At 39.1% G+C, this 26,542-nt stretch overlaps 1 protein-coding gene across 1 annotated transcript in view; it reads left to right on the top strand.

The window, feature by feature from the left end:
- man1a1 (mannosidase, alpha, class 1A, member 1) overlaps positions 1 to 26,542 on the top strand; it is a 154,564-nt gene that overhangs the window by 58,432 nt on the left and 69,590 nt on the right. The window contains exons 3-4 of the mRNA XM_005930472.3: positions 4,024 to 4,139; positions 13,128 to 13,208. Of these exons, the coding sequence (XP_005930534.1) occupies positions 4,024 to 4,139; positions 13,128 to 13,208 (197 nt within the window). The remainder of the gene's footprint in view (positions 1 to 4,023; positions 4,140 to 13,127; positions 13,209 to 26,542) is intronic.

Below are 26,542 nucleotides of genomic sequence, written 5' to 3'. Positions count from 1 at the left end.
ACAGTCGCTAACAGAAACAAAATCCTCAGCAGCGCACACATCACCTCCAAGATCATCAGACTTTGCTTTCTCAACCTCACAGACCTCCGCCGGATCTCATCACGGCTTTTTTTCTGTGTGTGTGTGTGTGTGTGTGTGTGAAATCCCATCTGGACATTGACACAAATCCTGGATCTAATAAAGGGAAGGGAGAGAAGGGGGAGCTGATTTTAGCAGATTCTTGGCATTGTGACCCTGCACAAGCTGTCAAACTAACATCACAGATCTTAAAGCCCCAATACATCTGTGCACTCTCTGGAAAGAACAAAAAGACAAGTGTTCTTCATTTTATGAGGCATCAATCAATGAGCAGGAACGCAAGGTCGTAGCTAGCTGCTATTTTTTATTACTGATCAACCTGCCAGCTATGTATGTTGGTATTTGCAGGGTTTATCTGCACTCAGAAAGCAGTCTGTTATTTTATATAAGGTTGATCATGCTCACACTTGAAATCTTTGGAGGGGACTTCAAGTGTGAGCATGATCGACCTTATATACAATAAAGGACTTTTTGGGAGTGATGGGGTGGAGTACACCCAGGACAGGGTAACCACTGGCAGTCACTAGAAAGTCTAGAAACCATTACGTTCCTCACAAATACTTTCCGTTTCAGTGTTTTCGTATGTGGCATTAGTATTCTGGGCACTGTTTTGCCATCTGTATCTCTCACATCTCACACACACACACACACACAGAGGCAGATATAAGATCAGTGAGGGGAGAGGAAGCACAGCGACAGGACAATGGACGGCAGGAAAGTGTCTCGTCCTCTCTTTGTTGCTCTGAAGGCTTCAGTGAACAGAAAATGTGAGATGGATGAAAAACAGGAAGGGCAAGTGACTACAACAGTAACTGTATCTGCTGACACTTCCAGTTACACGCTTCCTTTATTACTGGAGTAAGAGTTTGAAAAAACATTAAAAACAGATGACCATAAGACATCAGTATTGCTTTAGTGTTAATCTCTCATTATAAGTTGGATTTTTGTCCCATTTCTGATCATTTTAATGCTTAAATGCTGATTTTTCTGCCACTGTTCGTCTTAATCTCTTTATGTGGGACTGCACAGCATCATCCCACATTTTTATTGGATCTGGTTTCCAACTGCAGGAAGTCTGGCTTTAATGCAATGGATGTGAGGGAAGAAGGGAAAACTGTTATCATGGATCAAGAGGTTAACATGTCGCTGTCTTTTGCTGCTCGTGCAACGCCCAAATGGAAAAAAATTGTGAGTCTATGCATTTTACTAGACAACGACAATAAAACATGATAGAGAAAAGGAAATACATCAACATTAAAGCTGACGAAACAGCTTATAACTTGGTGAATACAGTTTTTTTTCTTTTCTTTCCATTTTCCACTGCGGAGAATTGTGACTGGAGTCCATATATTATATGAGAATTTCTCTCTCTCTCACTCAAAAAAATAAAAAGGTGGCAAATCTAAAAAACGAGATGTACCAACCTATCTGTGCACCCTTACTGAAACCTAGAGACGATTACCTCAGTTATTAAGATGAAAAAAGGAATACATGAGTGTGAGAAGACATTCTTAATGCCTACTGTAATTTGCCTGTATGGGGTACCAGAGATCTGTGCTTGTGAACAAATTCTCAGACTAGTTTTCCACAGTAGTAACGTGTCCTACATTTAGTTTGTGGATATCTGATCACCCTACTCTCGTCTGTCTGCAGTGTAACTGCAGCCTGAGATCCTGTGATTGATACTCAAGCCTGGGGGTATTGCTTTTGTGTTTGATATCTCATTATTTGAATCGGTCCACAAACATCTAACAGATGCAGCCATTTAGGACAAACTGGTCACAAAACCAGTACCCTCACTTTATAGTTAAACTTCTTGAACGCTCCTTTCAGTCAATTTAAAGGCTATTCATCTCAGCTAGCTCAGTAGGCAGAGCAAGTCATCTACTAATTGGATGGTTGATGGTTTGATCCCTGTATGCACCTGTCTGTATGCCAGAGTATCTTTGGGTAACATACTGAACCCCAAGTTGCTCTCTGATGCATTCATCGGAGTGTGATAGAATGGAAAGCACTTACCCGAAGAAAAAGTGCCTGTATGAATGGGTGTGAATGTGTGAATGAGGCGTGATGTATAAAGTGCTTCGAGCGCTCGAGTAGAGAAACACTCTGTGAAAACCAGTGCATTTAACATTTATAGAACACCTTTATTTCATTTTTTCCCATTTTTTTTAAAAACATGTTTTAAACTTTATTCTATTTAGATTTCTAACTGATTCTTTTAAAAAGTTCATTTACTGTGTAGTTTCTACTTTACTGAGCTGTCTTGTCTCATCATACCGCCTTTATATTTTATTGAGCTATTCTACGTTTTTGTTGCGTGTGTTGTGTCTCAGATTTTGATTTAATTGTCCAACTCGGGGTCTGTTGATGACTCATGTAACTAATGCACATTTGCTAATGTCATCAATTGTCCAACTTTGTAGAGTTATAGACTGTATAGGAAAAAAAACAAAACAAAAATACTGGTAAATTCTACCCTTAACATTTCATATATTGAAAATTGAATCAAGTCTTTTAATGGCTGGTTTCTGCAGAGGCCATGAAGCTCCCAGTGCACAGTTTTTGTGCTGATGTTAATTCCAGAGGAGGTTTAGAGCTCTGCACTCGCTGAGTCTGTGGACTATTACTCGACAACCCTAAATCACTCGAATTCAAAGATTCAGAGGAGAGGCCCAATACTTTTTGTCCTTTTTTCCCCTCATTGGTTATTTGGTATTATATAGACAAACATTTTGAAATATTATTCTGGTCACATCCCAGTGAATCTCCAAAACCTCTTTAGTTGACACCAAAATGTGGGTATTAACGGCAAAGAGCTTTGGTATTATCTGGTAATGAATGTGCTTACTGTTATTCACATATGTATCTGAGATGTGTAATTATAAACCTTTTTACAACTGGAAACAGTGCAAAATAGTTTCTCACTGTGATGACTCTAAAGAAATAATAGATATTTCTAGGGAGTGAGCACAGTAGTTGTGATGGACAACAGTGTCTCTGTGCCTCAGGCTGATGATTCAGCGATGTGTCTAATGGAAAGCTTTTAGCCGCTTTTGAATCTTCCCACCACTCACAGAGGAACATAAACCAACAGATCCACACAAAAAACAAACCAGCCACCCTCTCTGGTTTTCATCTTAACTCGAGCCACTCTGCAGCCGCATCTTTTTCAAACTTGCTTTAATGACTTGGTATGTCCTTATTATTATTTCAGTATGTTCTCCGCCCTCGCTGCTTTTCCTTCTACCTTCACTCCCTGCCCTTCTCTCTAGGTCAGCCTCCTGATGCTGATTCGCTGGTGTTTTTGTTTCCCTTGTGTCTCTCCCATCCTTTGCCTTTTCTTTCTCACCTTTAAGTGGTCAGATACTGTAACTCCTATCTGGTGTTTATAGCAAGTATGCAGGAACTAAAAGCTTTACTCAAGGCTCTACTCTGCATGCATAATGATTTATTGAGGTGTTGGGATTGTTGGGTGGGGGAGCTTGGATAATGACGGTGCTGAAATGATGGTTTGTGTCTCTCTGTGTGTCTTCCCTCCTGCTATGAGGCTAATCACTGGAGATAAGCAATACTCCTGCCGTTTCATCAGTGCCGATAATCGCTACCTCTCACCATCTGTCGAGCAAAAATAATTTATTCAACCTCCAAACATAACTTCTAGCTTCTGCTGTTTATTCACCGCTTTTCTAGTGAGTGTGGCGCCAACACCTGTTGTCATCCCTGCTATAAAAGGAATGGTTTGCTGACTAACAAGCTTTTAACATTTTGAAAGAACTTCACGGGAGTTTTTGCTCATTTCAAAAGTTCAGCTTGAGAACTTTTGTTACCAGCTTGCTGTCTGATATTCCTCTGTTTTTTTTATACCGGGTGCTATATGTAACAGACAAAAGCCTGCGTGAGTGTGTAATCTGTTTTTAACCTTTTGTTCTGTGTTCCTTCTAGGAAGTATAAAAGGAGCGACAATAGTGGATGCTTTGGATACCCTCTACATCATGGAGATGTTTGAAGAGTTTGATGCTGCTACTGACTGGGTGGAAAAGAGCCTTGACTTCAACGTGGTAAGTTGCGTGTGTGCTCTTGTTATGGTCAGGTATATAGCAACAATAAAATATTGATTATTATATTTTTTTGTGCAGGTAAATATTATTTAGATTTTCTTGATATATACGATATAATTTGGAGGCTACGTCGCTCACCCCTACTACCCACTGTCCCACTGTGTAGCCCACAAAAGCATCCAGTATTAGTAGTGCATGAGTCTCTTCTATTCTGCTGAAGTGAAACAATATTTAACTGCATCACAGAATTACTGTGCGGGTAATCAAAGGTCCTCGACAGGTGTTATGTTGAACCAGCATCCTTCTACCTTCTAACATATATAACTCTCTGATAAATTATTAGCAGAGTAAGGTGAGTTTCAGTTGTGTCAACTAGACCACAGCTTGTGGTTAAGTAAAAGTTATGTAAACATGAAATGAAAAAGCTTTTGGCGTAGCCGGTCTGAAACGCCTCCGAGGTGGTGTTGCTTTACAGTTAGTTTCCTCTTTGCTGTGTTAGCTCTCCTGCATGGTATGCTGAACAAAAACTAACATAGAACTGAGCTGACTAGATCGGCTTGCTGGCAACAATATCTGTTTCGGGATCAGAGCAATATCTGATCCAAATATTGGATTGATGTATTCGTAGCGAAAATGCCTCAAACATTTTGCACAGAAGACCAGTTTTCCTATAGGTCAATAAAAGGGTCATTGAAGAATAAGGTTCTAAAATGTCTTTTAATTTCCTGATAATTTGCTTGTAGGTATTTAATTTGAAAATGATTTCCTAAAGACTGGTAGAAAAGAGTCATAGCTCATGAATTTGACCTTTTTATACCACCATAGTGGATTATAATGAAGACTTCAGCTTTAATTCAAGAGGTTTAATAAAGTATTGCATTATTAAATTTTAAGAATTTAAATGCATGTAAATTTATGGTTCTTAGGCCATGCATTTTTAAATAAACTAATAATATGGGAAAAAAGTGTGTGTGTGTGTGTGGGGGGGGTGGGGGGGGAGTCAAATTTCATTCAAATAATCATCAGTACAAGCATTTTTTATACTTTCCTCTATAAAAATGACATACATTTAACTGGGTTTCACTAAATATTTCCCCCCCGATCATCCATGCTCCACCTTCCCTATTTGAGAATCACCGGCTTGGCTACTAAACAGTGGACGAATGTCACTTGAATATCTGAAGATAAAATAGAGCAAAATCTCAACAAGTTTTTTTTTTTTTAAATAACTAACTCCTAACTCCCTCAGAAACTTTTCATATATAAATTCCTTACTTTAATTTAAAAACAAAACCAAACGTGTATTAGTTCACTGTCAATGGAAAATTGTATTTAGTAGTCAGTATAATCTTTTAGTGATATAAGTTTGCATATGGTAGAATACTGCTTGTAGTTATTTGTATTAGGAAATATTTAACCATGTATGCTTAGAGGCATATAATTAATTGTGTAGTGACAGGATGTGTGATCTCTAACAGGCTGCAGGCTTGGTGTGCACCCCAGGAATGCACCCCCACGTCCTGGGAGCATGAGAGGTTGCACCTTGTTTTATTGTTTTATTGTTTTAACATAGCTATGTCTGTTTTAGTCTAAGTGCCTTTTTGCTAGATGAACTGCTGGACTTCCTCACCGGGTTATCTAGGGTGAACCATCTAGGGTGGGGGAGACTACCCTCTTTGTGACCAAGGATGTACCTTTTGTGCTTTCATGTTATATGACCCTTTGATCAGCAGACACACACACACACACACACACACACACACACACACACACACACACACACACACACACACACACACACACCACTGAAGTATAAAATAAAGACCAGGGCATAGCTCAGCGCGAGTCTCAGTCTGGAGGCTGCCCTTGCTAGCAAGAAGTTCTGTGTGTTTCTCTTCTCTGAGTCTTTACTGAAGAAGTGTTTTAGAACATTTTCCTTAACATTCACATTCACTTATACAAAATAAATGTGGTGTACACATCTCTCTGTTTATATCTGGTGGCATGATCGTGTGGTGGTTAGCACTGCAAGAAGGTCTAGTTTGAGTACTTTGTGTGTGTAATTTGCAAAATCCACAATAACTGTGGTGGTTCATGTATTTGGATCTTGAAAAAAGATTGATTTGGATTATTCATGCCATGTCATAAATTATCTTCTAAGTGTTCCAAGTGTCTGGCATCTAAATAACTGCAGAGATGAAACTAAACTCAAAAAGCAGTTAGCAGCTTTGGTCAAGTGGTGCTTAGACTCAGCATTGTTTAGTTTGTCATGTGACGCTGAGTTTCTTGCAACAGCAAATGAAATCACAACTGTTTGCTCACAGATTTCCTGAATACAACAGTCCCACTTAAGAAAAAAAAAGAGTCTACTACTGGCGGAAATCCCAAATTTAGATCACCACCTGTGTGCTGAGCTTCGAGCCAAATCAGTTCTCATTTTGAGATTTGTTCCTGACCAACACAGAGGAGTGAAAATAAATTCTCGAGAAGGTGTGATGTTTACTGTCAGTCTTAAATGGTCTTACAAGAGGAGGTGTTGTATATACAGACATTTAATTGAAAGTAAGAAAGATCACATTTGGAGGCCTGGTTTGTTTTCTGCCCATGTGTCTCCACTGAGTCATCACTTGGAATTTAAAAGCTTTTTTAATCCACAACACGCTGAATTACAGAAGTATGGATGTCTACTCAGTATAGCACACTTAAAGAAATGCTTCAAGTTGAAAGGTCCTTACCAAGGACACATGCTTTCACGCAGCACTCCTGAGGCTGTAAAGTTTTACTGTGAGCTTGTGAAAAATAGCAAAACATGTCATTACTTCCTGTAGGTCACATGGTGCTACTTTCCAGTTTGAAAGGCATGTTTTTATTGGAAGTTTGAATGAATGTGATCCAGCCTATGACCTAATGTATTAAATCTAACCTTTATATAGATACATGAAAAGGTGAGCAGGTGTATAAATACATATCACAGTGAGGGCTCTTTGTTGCTCTCTTAACTTGGATGTTAGATGAACCCTGCTTGTGAATGTATCTTAGACTGCATATAAAAATGAATGGTACAAACACCACGTTTGGAAGAGAGCGTGTAGTGTTGAGTTATTGGCCTAAATACACTCCTGTAATAAGTTGTACTAAAAATGATTCACATAATACCAACAGCACAAACGAGATCCCAAAACCAAATTCAATGAGTGGATATAATGCAGCAGAGAAGTGACTACAGCTATAGTAACTAGCTCAGCACTTAAGTGTTACACAAAGCTAAGGCCCATAGTGTTGTGAACTTAAGCCTTAATACTATTTAAATGGGTAAATAAAAATTCACTGATGCTAAGCCTAGAAACCAGTGGGTGATGGGGAACTGGCTATATCCGTCTTTTATATACAGTCAGTGCATAAGCATTAGTTTCCCTTTATTTTAAACCAAAGATCTCCAAAAGTTGATTCTGTTCATCTGAACGTAGCGTCATCCAAATGACTTCTTCAGTCTTCCTGAAGAAGTCACTTGGATGAGTGACGAAACGTTTCTCCCACAAAACGCTACGTCCAGATGAACAGAATCAACTTTTGGAGATTTACTTTCCTGGATGATTGAGAATGCATCAAGACGTTAAACCAAAGATGTTACCATGTTTTTGTACAGGAAGCAGCCTGTGAGCATGCACATTTTTTTTAACAGCAATAACAGTTTAGTTTTATTTAAAGTGCATTTCCATTGCTAAGACATAGGCTTGTGCTCATTTTAAGGATAAGACACAATTTAATAAAGATACTAAGCTCTAAACTGCCTGACATTCCAGTATTTAATGCAGGAAATGTGTCCTCAGTGATATTATATATAGACTAATGTAATTTTCTGCTGTCTATAAGGTTAGAAACAATTACCTGGTGTTCCAAAGAGCTCTGCTGATAATGGATCCCAATACAATAAATGCGTTATCAACAACAAATGTGTTACCAAAATTGTTGAAAATTATGCCACTTTGACTCTCCTGAACATCTGGAAACATCCAGGAAATTGGTGTATTGACGCTGAATTCTGTTCCATAATGGTATCAATAAAAACCCAGAGAGAGAGCCCGCGTACAGGTATACTGTTTGATATGTTGCTCTTGAGTTTTCCAGGTTTATTATTCATCAACTTGTAATTGTATGCTCATGGTGCAGGAGTTTACTTCTAATGAGCATATGTGAATATGTAAAGCAAACAGTGAATAATATTAAAGTGCTTTTAGAGCACTTTCTGCACGAGTTGCTCAGTATTTACATACATTTACACAAAGGAACATGTTAAACTTTAGTTTGTAGAAAGTTGCGAGCAAGCACACGGGATCGTAATTGCCACCTGGGGAATATTGATTCATCAGATATTAATCCTGTCAACTAGAACTTCTCAGCTGTTATGACCACTCGTGGAAGGGCTTATAATTCTAATAAAAGATTACACTTAAAAGTTACAGATCTAGTGCAGATTTCTTACACAAAGTCTGACGTGGATATCTCATGTCATTTCTGCTTTTGCTGATTAATTGTGTGGGCACATGTTAAAGAGTTAAACACAAACATTTTCCCTCCTTCCTTTGATGTTTGCCGTCCTCATTATAACATCCCCGTTAAGAGCTCCTCATTAGGGGGAAACAGCAAAGCAGTTTCTTTGTCTTTCTTTTAGCATGGTTCTGATATCAGATTTATGAAGTCTAATTCTGAAAACCAAAACATACATCCACCAAACATGATATATAAAAGCTCAAGTAGTGTTGTCAGTTATTCCTTCAGATCAGCTTTAATCCTCATTGCTGTCTCCGAAACTGTGCATGTTTTGGATGTTTTACTCGTTGAGGTTTCCACGTCTGAATTTTTGGTACCACTGCTTTGTGCATAATCCTTACTGATTTCCAGTATTTGCCAGCAGTCGCCCTGTCAGTCAAACGGCATTGTAACAGCAGGAAGCCCATTGTTTTGTGATCATTTCCTGCAGTAGCATAATGTCGAGATGTAAAGCTGCTTTTGATATTCCACTAAAATGCTTTTTAATGGGAAGGTTTCTGTAGGCGGCTTTGAAACCACCCTCACTGGGGTTAAAATATCAGCTGAGTTAGCCGATGTAAGTCTGACAAAAAACCAACCCAGATTTCACTGAAGAAAAACACTAACCGGCATCACATATTATTAGCAACAATTAAGCATTTGGGGTGAAACGAAGCAGGAAAACGAGTATCAACAGTCAGAAGAAAAGGTTCAACATTATGTTTGGGTTGCTTATTTTTGAAGCAAAGGAACAAGGCAAACAAGTGAAAGAGATTAAAACAAAGAAAATAATAGCAGTTGTTTGAGACTTATTAATATTAAAGTGATGCCATTACTAATGCGTTTGCCATTGAAATGTGTACAAAGAGGACATGAAGTACATAGAGCATAAATATTTCTCTAATATTAAAGTCAGTATTCTCCAGTACTTTCTGTATGTGCTTGCCAGGATTATCGTCCATCCTATAGGCCATCATCAGGTTACCACAGAGGCTTACAGTCCTTAAGGTTGGATGGAGTCATCCAATTTTTCTATGACTATATTTGCACCACATGCAATAATATCTGGCAAGATTGTAATACTCTTTTTTTCTTAAAAATAGGATAAGCTGTTAAGAAGATGGATTGATTAATGAAATTCTTCCTGAAGAGCCATATGTCAGATCATCGTTTAGAGGTCCTCCCTCCTCCTTTGTAAACCAATAGATTTTACTCTTGCCTGTGGGATCACACAATCTGTGTATGTAGCGACTGGAATGGTGTCCAAAGTTTGCTTGTACCACAACACCTGAGAAAGTGTGACACCTCACTTAGAGTCTTTGAGACTTTAAGAGCCCCACTAGTAATTTATTACTGTTTATTTTCACTTAAATAGCGAAGTCCTGAATCTTTTGAAAGGCAAAGAGGAATAGAGTTGGAATTGTTACACTCTTGGGACGGTTTGTTCATTACAAAACACTGAAACAACATTTCTTGTGATGAGATAAAGGGACTTATAGGCCGGTACAGTTAGATTTTTACAACTGGCCACGCAAGATCTGTGGATACACTTTGATCTGATGAGTTGTTGCTGGGAACATTATCTCCTGGGCTCATCTTGTTTCAGTCCTTAATTAGTTCTCTGCTTGGAAAAGCCCATGCTTAGTCAGTTTCCTGTGCGGAGTGTAATGGACCGAATGTTGCAACATCAGGAGACTTGACTGCTTGCCTGCCAGCTCTGTCAGGAGTGAGATAATGTCACACTGCTGCTGACTCAGAGGGTCATTGTCCAGCAGTTTAAAGCAGTGTTGGCTTCTTCATACAGTCACAAAACACTGCAGGATGACTGCTGGCTGAAGATGTTTCCGTCTTTAAAATTAAATTAAAGTATTTTTAAAATTTTGACTTTGATGTAAAGCATCATCTTTTAGCTTATTAAACCTCCGCTGCCAATAGACATTAAAACGTAGGAAGAAGTATTCATTGTACTTTTGGATTACAGCTGCCTAAGTGTTAAAACAAATAATTAAATTGTAATTAGAACGAATTAGTGCTGCAATCTCCCCACTCAATCAGTCACTAAGACTTGGGGATGAAAAAAAGACAGGACACATTTTGTGTGGCACATAATTTGTTTTTTTCCCCTCCCCCTTGCAGAGTCTGTTATCCTATCTCTAGTCGACAGCAGTGACTTATGAGAGCTGTCAGTCAAGCACAAAAACTTCATCCGCCTCGGGAATCTGTTCATAAAGGACGGACATGAGAGAGAAATTACGCTTCATTGTTCGACTACTGAGACAAATGGCTATACAACTTTAATTTTTTTGTTATTTTTCCCTCCATTAATTCTGCCCAGAAATAAATGTATTGTGTTTTTAAAGATGGCACACTTTATTTCCGGCTTTTAAGACGGTTTTTGGTACCTAAAGATTTCTTTAAAAACTTTGGAAGTCACTTCTCTTTTTCAGGCTGCCGTACGTGTGCCCTTCAAGGTATGCAGTGCTTTATCAGCATTCTTTGTTTTTTCCTGTCAAACTTAAAAATATGCTGATGAACCAATGGTCAGAATAACTCAAATTTTGACACATACATTAAGGGATGTCTACCTTTGCATAAACTATAACAAAGGATTACATATTATTAACCAGGTAGTTCTTTAAAAAGTCACACAACTGTGTGTCATACATTTGAAAAAGTAATGCTTGCATACTAGACTAGTATTTATCTTGTGTTTTATAGCTAATTTGTTTGAATTTAACAATACTAAGACTCATCACTCATCAGAGCAATGACATTCAAATAATACTTTTTAATAATACTAATAATACTATAATACTAATTTTTGTCTAACATTGTTTATTTTATATAAAAAAAACTCTTTATGATCCATCTCTATGGATACATTTCTAATGCTTATTCAATTCCAGCATTTTGCTGAAAAAGCATAATATTCATAAAAATAGACAAATATCGTCATTACTATTAGACTTTACCATTAGATGTGATTTCTGTTTTCCCCGGTATCTTCTGAATAGGGTCGTTTTTAGTGTCAGAGAGATTAGTTGTTCTGTCTTGGACCTCCTGAACAAATTTTGTCCATTCCAGTGATTGTTGGAAAGTTTTCAGTTAACCATTCCTTAGTCATTGCTTTCTCAGCTGCAGTTTTCAAATATCTGTCTGGTTTTTTGAGTACAGTTGGCAGATTCCCCAAACACATAACATTAAAATCAAAGTTGATCTATGGGCAGATTGGTGGTCTTTCTGTTCCCACATCCAGCCAGTCAGAGCAAACTAAAGAATGGTCCTGAAAGACTTCAGGAAGTGTCTTTTTTTTAATATCAGTTTTGCTCACTAAACACTAAAGCAACATCTTGGATGGCCTGCCCACAGGGGACCGTAATGTTGGACCGATAATCCTGTTAAAATGCTCCAAAATAGAAAGGAGAGATGTGACTCCAGGCTGTTGGCTACATTTGAGCACACCTGTCAGACAGAGTGTCCACTACCCAACTGGATGACATTTAACAGTCATGGGGAAATTACCTGCAGAGATCAAAGACATTTTTGTACCAAGCTGTAAACATACTGTGAGGGTTTCTGGATTGCTGCCCGGGAACAATATGTTTCAGATGGTTTGGAAAATTTGGTGCTGGTTCTCAACTAAAAACATTCGGTAGATCCCTTCTTTAATGTTCCATCCTTAGCCATACACAAAGCATGGCTAACCCTAGTTATTCAAAACTTCTGAAACTTTTAGTGAGGGAATTTCCTTCTTCTTGGTCTGTCAGAGATCACTTACCAGAGTAACCCCACCCCCAATCTGGAGAAACCGAGTTCTTCCCTTTTCTGAGCTTGCCTCGAATAGTTAACATGCCTTAACTCCTTTATAAAACCTGCCACATACCTAATGTTGTGCATTCAAGGAGTGACGCATGGAAAGGAGCATGCAGCACACATGATTTGCTTCAGTATAAATGCTCCTTGTTATCGCATCATTACATATGTCAACCGGTGTAACAGTCCTCTTTTGTCCTTGGCCAATCGTGCTTGCCAAGTGGTCCTGCGCAAGTTTCCTGAATGTCCTCCCTGCACGAGTGAACCTGATCTCACAAGATTTCCACAACCCTACTCATGCGGCGTACTCGCACGCCTCCTGAGCAGATGCCACTTTCTCTTTCATTCATCCTGGCTCAGTTCTAACACACTCATTTGGCTACTCGGTCATTCGTAGCAGCGCGGAGAAACCTGGTATTCAAATTTATTCAGCTGTTTACAGCATCAGCCTGAAAATATCTGTCTAGACTGTGAAAAGCTCACCTCTGTCTACTCCTCCCTGAGGCCAAGAAGAAGCCCAGGAACGTTTCAGTTTTGAGTTGTCTGCTTTCTTAGCTCACTGTTTGTGGGAAAAGAAATGTGTATTCATGAGTAGTTAGCAGTTATATTTCGTCTCATATTTCTTTTCTTTTGTCTTTGCCGCAGAATGCAGAAGTGTCGGTGTTTGAGGTGAACATCAGATTTGTTGGAGGTCTGCTGTCCGCCTACTACTTGTCTGGAAAAGAGGTAAGTAGAGAAATAAACCTTCCTCTGTTTTGCTTTTATTTATTTATTTATTTTTCTGCCACCTCTGCACTGAATGAAACTTCGGGGAGTCTTTGGGGAATCTCAGCCTGTAGTCTGATTGATGAAACAGATGGTAGAGTGGAGACTGAATGAATTAATGTTTTCATGTGCTCAAAATCTTTGGCATTATCCCCTTTAATAGCTGGTACAGTTAGATGTCTCCCATATTGCAGGGTGAATTTAAGTTCTTTGTGAGTACCATTGCGCCGTCATCTAGTTTGATTGATTTGCTTCCAGCCTTTCTATGGGTGGAAGATTAACTTCTGTGTTGTTGTTCTTGGATCTTGTCTTCTGTAGCGCCTTTTGGCTATTAACAGTTCTGAAAGCTGTTGTATTATTAAAGAATTGAGCAGGGAATTTGCTTATAGACAAAAAACCTTTAGAGGAACTACTGCAGGGACCAGGGCCTGAATTAAGTTCTGGAGTCACCCCCTAATGTCCTTACTTTGGTGCTGGTACTTTAGGTTTGTGGCTTACACCACCCAAATTTGTGACCAGTCAGTCTTCTGCATTACCACAGCCTTCTGGACTTTACTGGAGACCAGTGGCATTCAGCAAATCATGATTAGAAATCTATGGGAGAATTCTGAAGTGCTAATGATGGTTGGCTATCTGCTTCCAGTGAGCCATCAACAGACAAAATGGGAAAACATATCAACCAATCTGGTTGTTATGCGGACACATGCGAACATTACAGCCTCACACTACTTTCAGCTGTGTGGTGGCAGCCATGACTATCTCCCCTTTATAGTTTAATAAATATACTTTGTTTTACTTTTTCTTTGCATATTAAATCCACAGTGCAAATTAGCGCAGCATTTGTTCAGTGTTCTGGTTGGATAAGCACAGATCCTGTCTGCAATGTTGTGAAACTATGTGCAAGTGTAGTAGAAGTGCAATTTTAATAAAAACCAACCAGATTTTACTGCTGTTTTTATGTCAGTGTGACCGAACAGCTTCAAAATAGCTGCCTGGAAGTAGAGCAGAGCGATATGACTAAAAATATTTATCACGATATACATTTGAAAATTTGCGATAACGATATAACTGACGATATAATTGACACTAGATAAAATACTTTACAACTCTACAACTTTATTAGTGCAAAAAAACAAAACAGAACATCAATGTATTTTCACTTAAACAAGCAGCTGTTTTTTATGTGCATTGAAGTTATATAAAAATGTAACAGTGTAAATGCAAATTCCTTGCTGACAGTTCAAGCGGTTGGGTTTGTAGCTTAGCAAAGTCATACTAAAACATTTGACAGATTTTTGAGCGCCGTGTACCACATAAAATTTTTTCGAGGTCAGTAAACACAACCAGAATTCATACATAAGGCACACGGGATAACATGCTCTACCAAAAATAGTGCTTTGTTGTGTATCTGACGGACGAAAGCCAAACCAGTTCCACACCACTGAAGTTGCAGCATTTTTACAAACCAGTTCTGGTTCATCCGTTTCATTCAATGATCCGCTTTTGCCCTCCTCATTCTCCGTCGCTGCCATGCTTTTTCTGCCATGTGCGTATGAAAACAAAGGCACTGCGCATGCGCGTTTTACTCATATTCTATCGCGATATTTCATTTTCTTATCATTGCCCGACATTATACCGGTATTACCGTGAACGGTATGATATGGCCCAGCCCTACCTGGAAGTATTTCAGAGATGGCTTCTGAGTGGAAAGGCTTGCTTCAGGAACACGTGAGCAAAATATAAGCCGAAATTGGCCAGCAGAGTATCTCACTCATGTTTACAGTGGCCTGAAAGGTGTAAGAGGCAGCATTATGCAGTTATTCAGCCTGACACAATTCTGTGAATGACTTTAAAGAGCTGCTATTTAACTCTGTTCCTATGCAGTGAGGTTTATTAGCGACCTTTGCAGGAGTGGATATCAGCCAGATGGCAGAAAATGTAGGCCGATTTAAATCTCAGTTCAGTTGGGTTTCTTTATGTTCTAAAGTAATATTTCACAGACACCTGAACCATGTTTTCATTTAGTCGTTAACTTGTCTTTCACTTACTTTATTTAAGTTTGTCTCACAGTCTTTTTGGGGGGAAAAAGTTGCTGTGGCCTCTTTTAGATGAAGTTTTGGCTGTGCACAAAATTGGTTCAAGTTTGCCTTTGATGCTTTCTCCCAGATGGGCTCTGTAAGATGTTAAAGATCCTGCCAGTGAGGTTACTTTTCTTGAAAATGCGTGTTTTACCCCAACCCTGAGATCTTCTTCCAAATCTAACCAAGTTGTTTTTGTTGCCAGACTGGAAACTTTTCTCACTTGTACAAAAATAAGGTTTAAAACAGCCATCCCTTTGTCATATGTCAGCAGACTCATTTCCCTCCTCTGTGCTGGTGTTTACATTGAAATGCACCCAGTCATGTGGTCTGAAGCAACTTTTACTTTCTTCTGTAGTAAAAGAGTGAAAGTTCAGGACACTTGGGGTCAGCGTTCTGCTTGAAAGGGAACTGAGCGGTGGTGTTCCCTCCACCCTCAGAGACTGAATATGTCCTGAAGTGTCTGAGTGCTGAAAAACTGTTTCTGCAACCTTGTTTTATGCAGGAAAAACAAGCGAGAAGGGAGATTCCTCAGGGCTTCTCACTTTACTCATAGTGCCAGACCTGTTGTGCTTGTGTGCATGTGTATAAATCTGCTCAGTGACAAGAGGCTGTGAAAATGACACCTGCTGGGTATTGCGCTACTCTGCCGATGCAGAAGTGGTGTCTTAAACTCAGTTTTTTCTTGATGCCATATCTCCTTTGTCTCTTCAGCTTATGACGTTCAGTCTCTAAATGAATGATGAAGCCCCACTAAAGAACAGATAATTCTGCACATCATTACAGCCCCAAAAACCTGATACCAGCATAAGTATAGCCCATACCCCAAAGATCTTCACAGTTGATTTCTGTTTTTTAGACTGATGTCACTAAGTGGGATTTTCCTTTAAGTGGCTTCTTCATTACCGCTGACACTTCAGCAGTAATCCGTTCTTTACATGCAGGTATACACCTTAATCTACATCTTCATCTCGGCAGTGAATGAACGAGGCTTGTGAGGCTAAGCGCTTCTTTATTAGCAGAGGGAGGCGGTGTGGGCAGAAGTCAGACTGGAGAGCAAAACCTATTTCCAAGTTCAGTGAGCATTTCCATGCTTCACCACACACAGCAAATCTGGAGGAATATTTTTTTCTTACTTGTCAAGCGTTAGATGTATGGATCATGTCATAAAACTAAACAGTAAAACTAATAAGAACAGCGAGCGCTACTTAAAGAGTGCAAAGTGGTTACGTTGTAAGAAGACAATAGTTTAATCTTTCCTACTTTGAGTCCTAAAGCTGATAACAAAGTGGGCAGTATAATACTAATGACGGTGTGAGCCTATGTGTGTGTCACCATAGTAAAGCTTTTGAATAACCATATGTGAGTCATTTTTTCTTTTTTTGTTGTTGTTTTTCATTTTTTTTATTATCCCTTAGGTGATTGGGTATTGTCGTCACCACACCGGGTGGGTGGGTGGACAGAGTGGACACTAAAATTTGTGGACACAAAAACTTGATAAATATGTCTCCAAGGATTTTCAAATGGATACCATAAGTGTATCTATAAAAAAATCTCAAATGAGGTTGAACCTTGGTGAACTTGGCCTCAAGCTCAAGAAGGAAGTAAGCTTTGATTTTCAAATATATATTATATGTGCAACTACTAGAAGGGTCAGGGGTAGCGCTGGCGGCCATCAGTACATTTTTTACCCACACGCTATTTATCTGTGGTGGATTTGGCTACAGTGTGGCTGTGGTTCAAGAGGTAGAGCACAGGGTCAGAGGTTTGATCCCCAGCTGCTCTGGTCTGCATGTAAAATGTGCTTTGGCCAGTAACTGAACTCTAAAATTGCCCCGATTCAGCCATTAGAGTATCAATGTGTGAGGTAGAAAATGTTTGAAGGCATTAAAAAAAAAAAAATACCCCCCCCTCCCCCCCCTCATTTTTCTTTTAATGCTTTGAAAGCTGATAGCAAGCTTCCTGCATTAATCTTTATTGGCAGCCATAATAATGAGAAAATTAGAAGCTTTTGGTATCATCTGAACTGATTATCCTCTCAACATGAGCGAGACAGTGAATTGAAAACTGACCCCCCTCTTTCTCACTCACCATCACTCTTAGATGCATTTCTTTTATGAGTGTCGCTCAGTTCACCATCCTCTTCTATTTCATTGCTGCTACACAAGGTCCCATTCATTCACCTGAAGGTCAGGGTTCTCTCATGGATAGATGGACAACAGGTAGCCTTGGAGGACTGAAAGCGTGTGATAGTGAAGATGACTGAATGTGGGTAGTGGTGATGCTCTAAATGACCGTCGGTGTATGGTTGCAAAATTGCTGGGTAAAGCTGCTTTGCAGGCTTATGCTTTAAATAAACATGTTCAATTGCTCATAAATGTAAATGTCTAATCAGGCATCTAGCAGCAACTTCATTTAATCATGGCAACATGGTTAAGATGGTGAAGTTCAAATGGAAAGGAAGTTCACGTGAGTGATTTTGAATGTAGCATGGATGTCAGAAACTGCTGATCTGCTGGGATTTTCCTGCACAACTATCTCCGGGGTTCAGAAACAGTCAGAAACAAGACACTCTAGACTGTCGCAAACTTTAACTCAAACAATCACTCGTGGCAACCAAAGTTGGAGCATATCTGGATGCTCAACACATCGGACCTTGAAGCAGAAGACCACGACTGTTAGCTAAGAACAAGAAACTCAGGCTACAGTTCACATAGACTCACTAAAACTGGACAATAGACGATTGGAAAAATCTGATGTGACTTGATTTCATCTTTTGATCATCGATTGATCATCTCAAACTGGTTTCTGGCATGACAATGAGTTCACTGTACTCAAATGACTGTCACAGTCAAATCGCATAGAGCACCCGCCCTATCAACATGGACCTAAATCTCGGAGGAATGTTTATTGAGTCTATAAAGCAGTTTTTAGGGCAAAGAGGGTCAAACACAATACTAGCAAGGGTGCAAATCTAATAGAAAAAAGATGTGCTCCCTGCTACAAACAAGTTAAATTCCATCCCAAAGTAAACAAACATCTATATTGTCTTACAGGTGAAGTTTAAAGCAGAAGACAGAAGAATTTGTGTTTTTCATTTTCACAGTTGGTAGGATTACAGACCTTTAATTCTTCATTTTCACCTAGCGAGGTTTTCTAGACGAGTCACTGACAGGCTTAAACTCCCACTACCCACATCCAGGTACATTATGTGGAGAGATATTTTTATAACAACTGAACACTTGATAGACATTATGTAACTTCCAATTTAGAGTAGCCAAAGAAGATACTTTTTAAAGCGAGAGGCAGCCAGGTGAATACAGAAAATAATACTGTAGATAAGATCATGACCTTACAAAGCATTCCGCCTCTTGACTTTGTCTGCATTTTCTAGTGTTGTCGTCTGAATTGAAAATGAATTCATTAGAGATAGGAGACCTTGTCAACAGCCCACTCAGCATATTCAGAAATGATCCTTTCAATTAAACAAAACCTCCCTTAAATGGTAAATAAATGGTAAATGGCCTGTATTTATATAGCGCTTTTGTAGTCCCTAAGGACCCCAAAGCGCTTTACATATCCAGTCATCCACCCATTCACGCACACATTCACACACTGGTGATAGCAAGCTACATTGTAGCCACAGCCACCCTGGGGCACACTGACAGACTGCATCAAAGTGTTCGCTCTGACCAGTGTGAGGCCTTTTATTGGTATTTTAATGTATTAGTATTAAAAAAATGCTATAGAGTGTAGTGAACAGAGATGGGCACTAACGCGTAATCTGATTACTTTTTTCGAGTAACGAGTAAAGTAAGGGATTACAATTGCAAAACAGGTCAATAGATTAATGTTAGATTACTGTAAGCACACTGCGTTACTAAAACCTTGATTTTTTTGCGAGAGTGTCTCATGACAATGACGTAAGCGAGTGCGACGTTCGTGGCATCAGCTGTAAGCAGATCAACAATGGATAATATAACGAGTGCGGGAGAGAGTATGAGCATGCAGCGTTTAAAGCGTGGAAGTACTAACCTTATGTTGAGTTTGATTCCATAAAAAGTGACAAAAACATTAGCATCCGCTGTTCACTGCGTGGGAAGAAAACCTCGTTTTACAGCGAAAAAAACCCTAAATGTGCCTGCCCCACTCCTGCTATACAGGTGAAAATAGAGCAACAGGACCGCTGAGTCTTTGATTTTATTTAGTTTCTGCTGTGTTTTACGTGCATCTATTTGAAAGAGTGAGTGCAAACACAAAAAACTATTTTATTTTATGTGTTGGAATGTGCAGAAAATGGGTCCATCCATCCATCCGTCTTCATCCGCTTTGTCCGGGGCCGGGTCGCGGGGGCAGCAGCCTAAGCAGAAAATGGGTTTAAATGTTAAACAAATTTCTTCCAGTCAGAGAATGTTGCATATAATTTAATGTTTGCTTGATACATAAAGTTAAAAGATTAAAACTAATAAAATAAGTTTTACAAAGAGACCTTCATTTGATTACATTTTATATGATGGATTATGCAGAAAAAGTAGAATTGGGCTGAAAGATCTATTGTTTTATTACCTATTTAGGGGATAAATAACGTTTTAAAAAGTAACTAAGTAACTAATTACTTTTGAAAATAAGTAATCAGTAAAGTAACAGGATTACTTTTTTGGGAAATAATCAGTAATTAGTTACTGATTACTTTTTTCAAGTAACTTGACCAACACTGGTAGTGACAACCTAGTGGTTGCTTTAATACATGTACGAATAAAATACAGTGGTCTTGTTTGAAGACTAGAGTGTATATTCAGACTTTTTACATAATGTCACACCATTATGTGACAAAACAGTTTTTTCTTCTGCTGCCTTTCAAGTATTTTACCAGTTTTTAATTCAGATGCAGTTCAGATCAAGCCACTAAACTTCTTACAGTATAGGACTGCATGTGGACATGCTTCTTCAACCCTTTTTAAACAAGTCCTGTTGACCGGTTGCAGAAATCCCTTCTCCACAGCAACTCAGATTGTCAGTTGTTGGGTCATCTAAACTGACACTGGTGAGAATTTTAAATGGATCGAGCTTTTGAAGTTTTTCACTTCTCAGTCTTGATCTTATAACCTCTGGACTCTTGCAAATGAGATTTTTAATCTCAAGAGTATTATTGTGCCATGAAGTGAAGTTTAAGTTAATAAAAAAGTTCTAATGACCCTGAAACTAATGAGTGATCTTAGATAGCTGGCTAACCTTTGCTAATTAGAACTCACCACTGCAATAAAGAATATCCTGTCCTCCACCTCCCAAGCAGCAGAATTATTGACCCGTCTCTATTGAAAATACATGGAACGGATTCTCCAAGGGATAATGTGTAAATCTTCTTCAAAGTGGAGCTCTGGCAGGAACTTTGCTCCTGTTAGTGACTGAAATACTGCAGCAGCTGCTGTACACCTGCACATGTACAGAAATCTGTATTTTCATGTTTTAGGAAAGATTTTGAGAGTGCCTTTATTAGATGGTTACAGCTAGATGACAGGAAAGTAAAGGAGAAAGCGCCGGGAGGTGACAAGCAGGACATGGCCTGCAAAATTGAACCCAGGCTGCACAGCCTCTGTGCATGTGGTGTAAATTCCACCAGGTGAGCTGTAGGGTGTCTGATAATTGGCAGGGTTTTGCTGCATTCGTGTGGAGTGTCCAGCACTGGCCAGCATGCTGTAAAACCTTTTTTCTTCTTTTTGCCTTTCAAGGCTCCGTGACAAAAGAAGAACTTGAATAAAATGAACTCAATACTCAAAAAAATTAAATAACATGAAATAAAAAAACAAACAAACAACCTTGCAAAGGCCTTCACCTGGAGATCTTAAGATGTTTTCATGTTGAGATGTTCATTGGGTGTTAAGGCTGAAGAGCCAAGAACACTCGAAAGGTCACTTTAAATGTTGAAATATCTTTTATATCAAAAAGCCTTACATAATATTAAAATAAATATTTTTTTTAATTGTAGCTGCTGAAAACAATTAAAAGTTTAAATCTAAGGCCTGTTGGTGATTGAGCTTGGATGTGAAAACCAGTTTTTGAAAGTTTAGAAGATGAAAATAAATGAAGTGTAAGTTAAAGTCAGGTGTCATGTTTTAGGAGCATTCAACAGCTTTTATCCATTTTGGAGTCTTCGCCAGTCTCGACACCATCCTTCTTGAAAACAATCTGAACTGAAATTCTGCTTACAGCCTAAATTTTGGGACAGTGGTGAGATTGTTGTCTTGACGAGTGTGATAAACCAGGAGAGAGTGGTAAAAAGTGCTAAAGATGGCCAGAAGGAGCAGACAGTAGAGCAGAGGGACTCTGTGTCTTTGGCTCTGACTCAGAAAGACTGACTCTTTGATGAAAATCTGATCAGAAAAGTACACCCGGTACTGCACCCTACTGGCAAGCTTTTAACGTCTCTGCCTGCATACAGATGTTAGGATGTGACTTCATCTACTGACGAAAGGGGGAACAAAAACAAAGTAAACAAAGTATAGAAAGGTGTGCAAAGTGTGTGGCTTCCAGTCATCTTCATAATCAAAGCTAAGTGCTTAACGTGGGGGAAAGACAAAGAAAGGACAGACTGACTAAGAAATGTGAGCAGGTAAGCTGAGAGAGTGAGAGAACAGGAAGAAGGAAGCAGTGCATGAAGGAAGATATTGTCTGTGGGAGACCTGAAAGAAGTGTGGAAAGAGGTGATGATGGATGGAGGGACGAAACTGAAAGCAGTGATGGAAAAAGTTTGAAATAATACAAAATAGAAAATCAGGCAGCAGGTGCTGTGTCCCAGCTTCATCCACACGATAAAAGCAAAGAGAGGAATTTTGAATTGTAATGTGTAAAATTTAAATTACAGCACTGGAAGAATTAACACATCCTCACTGTGAAAATCTAATTACATTTTGCATTATTCATTGTAAGAAGAGATTTTCATCCTCTTCAAACCTTTATTCCACAGTGATTAGAATGAATTGAAGTGATGAATCCGGATTATGATGAAAACTAATCCCAATCTCCTTTAGTTGTGTCTGACAGAGTAATCTGATGATTGCAGGGATGAGTGTCCCAGCTGCTTACCTCATCCCTTAAACCAACACAGATTAAACTGAAAAATCCTGTCACATGATAACAAGCCTAGACACTCGACTCTCGGGTGTGTCATGTACCTCTTTTAAAGACAGATGCCAAAAATAATCATATTTATCTAAAAGTAATGTAAAAAAAATGATCCTGTTGTCTTTGCAGCTTTGCTTGTAGAAGACAGAGCATCCACACTCACGTGATATTCAAATGTAATGGTGCAGAATGGGACCAAACTATCCTGACATTGACAGTATAGGTGGTGTTAGGAAATAGGGCCTTAGTAATGGTTAAAAAAGGGGGTATGTGTAGTTGACGATGTAGTGTTGCTGTATTATCATTTCAAGGTATCAAAAATGGGAAGCATCATGGTCATAGTGTGCAGGTATTGGTGGTTGCTTCAGTTGCTTGCCTCTGAAGTTAAGAGAAGTCAAGAGAAGCCCCTTTGCTCTTCCACCAGCAGGCTTTTCATTCGATATTGCTAAAGGTCTCTGGTCTCCATGTTGCTGCTTGTCACTTCCTGTGTGGACATCCCTTAAAGTAGGGATTATACATGGTTGGACATCTACAGAAACAGGTGAATAGTCTCTCCTGTTTTAGTTGTTTCAGTCTGACAGAAAGGGGCATACATAGTTGGTGCATTATAGGGTATTGTCTTTGCATATGTCCACATGGAGCCTCTCTCTTGGTCTAATAACAAAAGTTATGTCAATCGGCTACAGTTGTTGGAATAGTGTGGAAGCTACACTGTTAATCGTACCCATGTGAGAATAATGCTTCTTTCAGCTGCTTCCTTATTCACACACCAGGCGGCACACTGTGGTACTGGATGGTCAACCCCAAAGGGATTTGTGTCTCCTTCCGGTCTCAAACCAGAGCTCTTCGGTGCGTTGGGCAAACTTGCAAAGCATTGAGTCCATTGTCATCCTGTGTCTGTACTCGGGCCTCGCTCTGCCCTAAACCTAACTGAGTAGTATTTCCAGCTGTGTAAAAGCATCTCAACTAGACACTGCTGTTGTGTTCTCATAGGAAAAGGAACAGTTTTAGATAACATCCTGTCAAAAATAAACACTTCTAACTGCTTAAAAGCTTCTCACCCAGATGATCTTAATCTCAATTATGAGATATATGAGTGGGTATTTGTGACAGGGTTCTACTTAGTGCTGCTTTCTTATAACTTAGCCATTTATCTGGAGAAGCATTAGCTGTCTGGCCTCCCCCCCTGCATTATTGAAAGCACTTGATTGTTTCATGGATCTCAATGGCACCGAACAACAGAAATTAGCTGAACATTGGGTTCCTCTTGCCAGGCCTTGATTCATTTCCTGAAAGGTTTTATTGTCACTGATTGATCCGATGGCACAAGAAGCTGGGCGGCCTGGCTTGGGATAGCACAAAACGCCTTTGCCAATTCCTTCAACTAAATTATAGGTCTCCATTAAGATAAGTTTTCCCCAAGTATATTCACAAATTTTAGCAACACTCTAATCTCCAGTCTTTCACTCTGATGCTCAGCCTTTGTGATCCAATCAAACAGTTAAAGCTGCTTGAAATAGCCTGTGAGTGAGCTGAAATCAGGCTCCTTGGCGCTTTCATTAATAATTTTCAGTAAGCCTTGCCCATATTTCAGAGTCATTAAATAATACTAGCATTGCTCTCATGCAGACTGTGAAATCAGTTACAAAATCACTATTACCAGGTTATTGCTTAACATAATTTGTTTGGTTTGTCACTTTTCTATCTCTGTTATTTAGGTAGAAACCAGGTTTACACAAGTCAGGATTAATCTTTATCTTATAATTCTTGCAGGACTACATAGAAATACACACAATGTTTATCCTTAATAATATGTTAAGTCAATATGAAGAAATGTGGACTGCCTCAACAGAGAACAGGCATGTTCACTTCCTGCATTTAAACACTGCGCCTCATGATGACAAGTACAAGAGTCTATAAGTGCTGTTTTGCTTATAATAACATTTCTCCCAGCCAGTAGCTGACAGTCAGTCGTTCTAATATGACATGAATGCAGCATTACACAGAAAATAGAAACGAGGCAAGATCAAGGCAGAGAAACGAGGAGGCACTCTGAAAGAGGCTCAAAGAGGAGTCGGCAGTCCCTAAGCTAAAGTTGAGAAACAGCAGGAAGTCTAGATGTGCACTTTTTTTATGTTATTCGGACATATGGCTGACAAGGCGGTAATTTGAATAGCTGCTTCCTTAAAAAAAAAAAAAAGGAAAAAAAACGATTTTTGTGGCTTCTTTCATTTTTATTTTTTTTTAAATTTTCTTAAAAAAAAAAAAACCATATTCCAAGCGGCTTCTTCACAGATGTTAGCCCAGCAAATAAAGAACAGAAGCAAATAAAAACAGCTGTAATTACTATGCTTACCTCTGTGCTAGCCCTTATTAGCCCTGGGCTTGGAACACTCATGTGACTTGTAATAGCAGATAGTTTATCCCAAAGTCTGACTCGTGGTGGGCAACAAAGCAATTGAATGTTTATTGCATAAGCAGAATTAAACTAGATGTCTGCCATCAGCAATCTTAAAATGTTCATTCAAGGCTGTATTGTTGAAGCATGACTCATAATCCAGCATTTAATGACATCCCTGGGTTAATAATAACAAATAAAATTAGGGATGTGTTTTTAATCTGGGGTTTAGGTTAGTGCATGGCTAAGCAGTACAAGTTTTTCATTGACATATTAAAATCAAAATATTATCAGAGTTTGCTCATACACTCCACCTTCTTGGGTCTTTAACTCCAGACTCCCTCTGGCATTTCTTTATATTGTAATGTTCCCTTATAATATATAATGTAATCAACTGATATGTGTCCAGTCATTTCCCTCATTTAGTACCAATGAGGATGTGCTCAGCTGCGGCAAATCTACTTTTCTGGTTTTTGGATGGAGAGAGAGTCATGTCCAAACAGAGGTCCTGTGTTAAAAACAACAAATGAGATGATGATGTGAAGGTGTGGAGATAAAAAGAATGTGCTCCCGCTGTTAGCCAGAGGCTCAGACAATGAGAAATACATCCGAAGAAGAAGAAGAGCAAATATAGTTACGATAGGTGGCTGGCGTGAGAAAATAGAGGAAGGATGATTGTTTGGGACCAGGAATGAGACGGGAAGCTGCAGATAACAGGCTGTTTTGTTTTTGTTTGTTGTTTTTTATTTTAATCTAGTTATTCAGGAAGTACAGCAGTCAACAAACCTCTGTGTTCACTTGGATTTTCCTGACCTATAACATGTCTGCTGATTTCCAGCTCCATATTTTTATTCTTGGAACCCATTAGATTAGCTATGTACAATCCACATATCAAAATAATCCTTATTTGTCTTATACTGAGCCTTTGTGCTGCCTCAGTCTTTATCCTCTGTTTGAAACAAGCAGCTTATATGATAAGTTTATGGTGCTTTTGTCTATACCTAAGTCATTTTATCTAAAGTTCGGAGTCTAATGTGTCAGGGGCAGTCTTGCCCATGGATACTTTGCCACATGGACAGGAGGAGCTAAGATTTAATTCACGGGCCTTCTGATTGGTAGATGACCTGCTCTACCACCTGACCCATAACCAGCCCAATCATCACAATGCATCCATCACTGTATGAGGCAAAGAATGATGCTGCATGAATGTGTGTGTGTGGGTTACAGTGACTTTAGATGTACAAAAAAACACCAGTCCTTGGTAATAGAATATACAGTACATATCAGTAAATATGGAAAATCACAGTAGGTCCCCTTTAAGGTCATATCGGATTGTTTAACCCACTTAAAGCCTTTGATTAAAAAAAATGAAAAAATGAATCAGACAGAAGATGAAGCCAAATGGAGTGATCGAACATAGACGGCGGAGAAAAACTCAATTTATGGATTGAACTGGAAGCAACGTGGATACCTACAGACAGGAGCGCACATGCGTGCACTCACACACACACACACACACACACACACACACACACACACACACACACACGTAACAAAGCCAAAGCAATCCACATTGATAGACCGCCTCCTGAGACTGTGACTTCCCATCAGACTCCCATCGAGCGTGACACACAAACACACACACCCACTACCACAGCTTTCCATTTACCTCATCTCACTTCATTGTGCTGCCACAA

The sequence above is a fragment of the Haplochromis burtoni genome, unplaced genomic scaffold (genome assembly GCF_018398535.1).
Source record: "Haplochromis burtoni strain Fernald_Lab_line unplaced genomic scaffold, NCSU_Asbu1 Contig_93, whole genome shotgun sequence".
Classification (NCBI taxonomy): Eukaryota; Metazoa; Chordata; class Actinopteri; order Cichliformes; family Cichlidae; genus Haplochromis; species Haplochromis burtoni.
This window is presented reverse-complemented; position numbering and strand designations above follow the sequence as displayed.